Source organism: Cicer arietinum, chromosome 6 (assembly GCF_000331145.2).
Source record: "Cicer arietinum cultivar CDC Frontier isolate Library 1 chromosome 6, Cicar.CDCFrontier_v2.0, whole genome shotgun sequence".
NCBI classification, from domain to species: domain Eukaryota; kingdom Viridiplantae; phylum Streptophyta; class Magnoliopsida; order Fabales; family Fabaceae; genus Cicer; species Cicer arietinum.
The window spans coordinates 23,859,612-23,865,611 of NC_021165.2; the positions used below are offsets into that span (position 1 = coordinate 23,859,612).

Genomic DNA, 6,000 nt, shown 5'->3' on the forward strand with positions numbered 1-6,000 from the left:
AAGTGTGGCGACGCACGCCTCTCGTAGTGACTTTATTCAAGCAAGTTTCAGTTGACTCTGGTGTTGCAAGGGACACTCAATTTAAGTTGCTTCTTATAAATGCAACCATGTTTTGTTTCGTTTGTTTGTAAAGACTACAACAAGCAAGTGACCATCTACCTCTAACAAGTGTGACAAGCAGGTGATTGCATTTGTTTCTAACAATCACCTAACATCTGAATTGTTTGACTCTGATTTGTTATGTATCCTCTAACAAAGTCAACACTCTGAAGAAAATCCAACGCTCTAAAGAAGTCATATTCTCTGATGATAGTCAATGATCTGATAAAGTCATTGTTTTAAGAAAGCAAAACTCTACACATCCTTTACTAATCACCTTGGATCTGTTTTATCTTATGATAGTCTATGAGATATGCTGTGATAACGTACCCTCTTTTTAATGGATCCTCTAATACTTTTGCTTTCATGTCAAGATACGCATAATCGTTGATACAAATTCACTTTAAATATGTTGAAATATTTAAAAAAAAAATTTAAAAATAATAAGTTATCGAATAAATGTATGAAAATTAAAAATGTATTAATATAAGAATTGTTGCAAATATATTTGTCTTTGTCCGATGAAATTCAACTTGTACCAATCATTAAATATAATTCTAAATTATCAATGAATATGGTACATCATAACAAAAATATTTTAAATTAATTTATAAGAACAAAAATTTAAAATATGTGAAACAGATAATTAAAATCTCGAATTTTAAACGTGGTGATATAAATTTCAAATTTAGAAATAAGAGAATAAAAATACATTTAAAACTAATTCCTTTTCAAATTTAATTTATTAGCTTTTAAAAACATTTGATATATATACTTATATTTGTAACTTGCAACAACTATTTTTTTCTCTAAAAAAAAGCATGATATGTTGTGTCTAAAATGTGGCGGCGACACATGTAACTGTTGCAACGATTTTAAAAGTATCTAAATCTACTCGAAAAACATGGTCACAATGTTTCTCCTTCTTCCATTCCAAAACAAAAATGTACCGTTTTTTTTGTATAATCAATGCCTTCAAACAATCTCACAGTAAGTTCCAATTTTTATCTTTCATGGATTTATATTATTGGAAAAATAAAAACTATTCTTTTCCATTATAACATTGATGACAAATGGATTACTTGTTGCACATGAAATACCGTTAATATGATTGTGTCTCTGTTTATTTAGATTTGGCAATGAGATTTTGGAGAAATCATTATGAACAAATTATTCTCAGAATTGTGTTTTAGATCATTTTCATTATCATTGTATGAACAACAATGGTTTATAACAATGTAGGTTGTTCAAACCTAAAAAGATACATCAATTAATCTAAATTATTGTTGCAAGGTTTCTTGTATTTGATTTGGTGTATGAGATAAAATTGATTTTAGAGGAGCAAAATTGGGTTCGACTAGTTTATATGTGCTCGAGCATAATTAATTTTTCTCCTCGAATAGATTCTAATTTCAAGCTAGAACTTCGAGCCTTTGCTTCTAATATTTATTTTTACGCTCAAATTTATTGTTTAACTCACTTTTATATAATTGTATTTAAACATGAATCTCCTTTCATTAAAATCACTTTTAATTAGAATCAATTTTATAAAATTAATTTATTCAAAATCATTAGCGTCTTGATTTACCCACATCCGGTTGAAAAATTTGGAATCCGTTGCTACGCCCCTCAACTAGCAAGCCAACACACGCTTGGGCCCCGTCCACGCCTACTTCGTAGTCGTGGTCGTAGTGGTCGCGCGCGTGATGGTTTTTCACATTCGAGCCAAATTTTTTATTTTGCTACACCGTCCGTCAATTCACAAGCCAACATTTGCCTTATCATACCCACATCCTTCCAATTTTTTTTTTTGTCTCTACATAATCAAACACACTAATTACATTACTTTGTGTTGATTTTTTAATCCCTTTACTTTGTAAAGATGATTTTAAATAACTGTTATCTATTCCTTCATTACAATTGTTTGAATTTCATATTCTAGAGCTTATATATGCATTGTATGAAATTATTGAAATAGAGTACTAAAGCCTCTCTCTCAAATGACAGGAAATTACTAGACATATCTAGTATTTCTGACAGGTCTCTCTATGTAATTGATTCACCATGTTTGACTCTGGTTACAAGTCACAGTATATTGGAGGCCATAAGGAGAAATTTGTGAGGTATAGATACAAAAGCATAATTATTTTATTTTCCAATTTTTATCATGTTCAATGTGTGTAAACATTTTTCAAAATTAGTGGTATTGATGACCATTTTGCAACTGAATGAGTTTGAACTTTGTCATTGAGATTTCATGGTTAAATCATTACTACTGATTAACACCTCAAAGATAATGTGTCATATGTAAACTTTGATTTTGCTTCTATTTAAAAAGTTAAGATAAACATCTCTAAGTCTAATATACAGTGGATGATGTAGGTTGGATGATTTGGATTCTAATTTGTCCATGCCATCTAGCTCTAGTGGGATGAAGAAATTAAGATTTAATTTAAACTCTTTGCCTATACCTATTCCCGGTCGCGGAAGAAAAAATCCATCGAAATCGTTTCGAGTAGGTGTAAAGAGGGGATCAGATGGACTATGGAATATTGGAAGATCACTCAAAAGTGGAGTCACATGGGCAGTATTTCCAGAAGATCTTAAAGTGTCACAGAAAAAAGTGTTTGATCCTCAAGATAAGAATCTTCTATATTGGAACAAGTTTTTCGAGATTCTATGCATTCTTTCTATAGCTTGTGATCCTTTCTTCTTTTATCTTCCTTATTTCAACCACAAATCATTTTGTTTAGCCATAGATAACAAACTAGCAAGTTTTGCTGTTACATTGAGAACAATATGTGATTGCGTTTATCTCATTCGAATAAGTTTCCAATTCCGCACTGCCTTCATCGCGCCTTCGTCTCGAGTATTTGGAAGAGGTGAACTTGTCATAGATCCTGCATTGATAGCAAAGAGATATTTACAACGATACTTTGTTGTTGACTTATTGTCTATTATTCCTATGCCCCAGGTTTGATATATTATCCATGCTTAATATGTCTAGTGTAATATACATATTGTTTCCATTTTCTTTCTCGTTGAAAAATTAACGTGTTGGGTATGGCTTATAGTTGTAATATAAACCGTAGTATTTAAATACAAGTTCTACACTATAAAACCTAAGAAACTACAATTGCTTAGCAGTCGGAGATATAGGTGCAATTGGCTGAACTTTGTGATTAAACATCATGTGTTCTTACTTTTATATTTTTGTATCTTTATCTTTTGAATTGGAGTTGTTGTTCTTAGTTCTAACCGAATGAAACAAAAGTAATAAACTTTGAATAAGTGAAATATCATGAAATTATGTTTTATTGTTGTTCATAAAAGATTTAGTTAAGTTGGAAGATTAAGAAAAGAAAATACAAGGATTATTCCATCTCTTATTTTACAACACAACAAGATTTATTCGATGATAAGTTGATGATCAAATCACTATTGTTAATTAATCATGCAACACAAAAAATATATGTTTATTCAAATCTCACTGTGAAATAGTGCTACAGCACTAGTATAGCATAAAAATTGTGCTATTGACAACATGTTGCACTAAATAGTGTATCGCATAACAATAACAATATGTTCAAATTTCATTATGTTATAGAGCTATAGCTGCTATTTAACAACACTTATTTAAATAAGATTTATGGAAATTTCTTGACAATATATCTTTATGTTTGCTACAGATTGTAGTGTGGAAATATCTTTATAGTTCAAGACGTATGGAGGTATTGGATACAAAAACATCACTCTTGAGAAATGTCATCATGCAATATTTTCCAAGATTCATACGCTTTATACCTTTGGCTTCAGAAGTTAAAAAGACAGCTGGTGTTTTTTCTGAAAATGCATTGCTTGGTGCCATGTACTATTTGATCTGGTATATGCTTGCTAGCCATGTAAGTACATTTCTAAGACAATTCATTTTGTTTTAGTTTTACCTCGTTGCAGTATCACCTATGAAGTCAGGATACTCCATAAAAGAAAAAGTATAGGTCTCGTACTTGTATCCAACACCTATACTCCTTAGATACTTCCCTATACATTTGATACTCCTAATATGCTTCTTGATATTTCATGATCAAATACCAAAAAAAAGATTGAATTCATTGTTTCGAGTGGAGATGAAACGTGTAGATTTTATAGTAACAAGAGTAGATCAGATGGAGGATTGTCAAATCATTAGAGGCAGAAGAAGACCTAGTATTAGTAAAGACATAGAGACCAATGATTTTGACAGAGATGTGATATATGAGAGAACATTATAGTGGCATTTTATTCATGTAACTGCGACCCTACTTAGTTGAATAAGGCTTGGTTGTTGTTGTTGTGCTTTAAGTTCTACTAAAATGTTTTTGTTGATATCCTGACATAGGGGTTGGAATATATTGTTATAGGCAAAGTTCTATCATTCTTGTTACCATCACAATTATCTTTCTTTTCAAGTATTGTACATTTATACATGTTTTTCTATATAATTTTGTTAACATATCCAAGTTGAATCGTATCATAAATTTTAAAAAATTATCGTATTGTGCATGCATGAAATACTGTATCTATGCTGCACTACGTAGTCGGACTTCATATCACACACATGAAATACTAATATTAAATAACAGGTTTCAATTTACTGAGATATGAAGTAAGAATTTTATTCTTCTGATTATAATTCTGTAGATAACGGGCTCTGTGTGGTACTTATTAGCAATAGAACGTAACGACACATGCTGGAAGAATGCTTGTAAAGAAGTTGAAGGATGTAATTCACATTTCCTGTATTGTGGAAGTTCAAGTAAGCATATGTCAGGGTATGAAAGTTGGAGAAATGTTAGTGAATCTGTTCTTAAAAGTAAATGCTTTGTTGAAGATGATAACTCAGCCTTTAATTATGGAATCTTCTCACAAGCTATAGAGTCTGATATTGTTGCTTCTGTAGAAGTCTTTCCCAAATTTTGTTATTGCCTGTGGTGGGGACTTCAGAATTTGAGGTATATTCCTTGTCTGATTCTTTAGAACTATATATTATCATCGACATAAATCCTCTCTATAAAACTACTCCCTCTAGTCTCAAATATAAAAAAAAATGTCCTCATATTTTTTTGTCTAAAATATAAGCTAACATAATTTACTTTCACTCTATTTAATAATGTATATCCAAAATTATCATTCAATCAATATAAGTTTTATTTTCAAATGACTCTCTTATTCTCACGTAACAAGTTTTCATGAAATTATCTCAACTGTAGTGAAAAGTCGAGCACTATCGTGCATTTTTTTTAAAAAATTCGTTGATAAGTTGATATTTGTCTACATCAAAGCCTCCTACTGACATTATATATAGTTATAGAATTATAAATTATAGATTTACTTGATGTTGTCTTAATCTATATCATCCTTCATAAGATGATAACATGTTCAAACTTTGACCTCATTCCAATCAAAGCATTAGTTGATACATATGTTTGAAGAGTACATTTGACATTGCTATATGTTCCCAAATTTTACAAGGCTAATACCTTCGTTGTTTTGCTTTTAACAGTACACTTGGTCAGGGGCTTCTAACTAGTACCTACCCTGGAGAGGTTATGTTTTCCATAGTAATAGCTATTATGGGGCTTGTGCTTTTTTCTCTTCTCATTGGAAACATGCAGGTAAACAAAAAATTTGCATGTAAAATTTGATTTATTGAAGATGATTATTAGTATCTTGATTAATATAATATTTTAAAAGGAAAGTACTACAACAAGTTTGCACAAAAGTTCTAATCTTTGAGTTATAATGCAATTGGATAGACCTACCTTCAATCAATGTCAGTTCGTTTGGAGGAGATGAGGATCAAAAGACGTGACTCTGAGCAGTGGATGCATCATCGCTTGCTTCCTTCAGAGCTAAGGGAAA

At 30.8% G+C, this 6,000-nt stretch overlaps 1 protein-coding gene across 1 annotated transcript in view; it reads left to right on the forward strand.

Annotated features, from left to right (window-relative positions):
• Positions 1–1,002: 1,002 nt before the first annotated feature.
• The window catches only part of LOC101509116 (putative cyclic nucleotide-gated ion channel 8), a 6,912-nt gene continuing 1,914 nt past the window's right edge, over positions 1,003–6,000 (forward strand). The window contains exons 1-7 of the mRNA XM_027335342.2: positions 1,003–1,089; positions 2,107–2,222; positions 2,482–3,073; positions 3,789–4,001; positions 4,780–5,090; positions 5,642–5,753; positions 5,895–5,998. Of these exons, the coding sequence (XP_027191143.2) occupies positions 2,164–2,222; positions 2,482–3,073; positions 3,789–4,001; positions 4,780–5,090; positions 5,642–5,753; positions 5,895–5,998 (1,391 nt within the window). The 5' untranslated portion in view covers positions 1,003–1,089; positions 2,107–2,163. The remainder of the gene's footprint in view (positions 1,090–2,106; positions 2,223–2,481; positions 3,074–3,788; positions 4,002–4,779; positions 5,091–5,641; positions 5,754–5,894; positions 5,999–6,000) is intronic.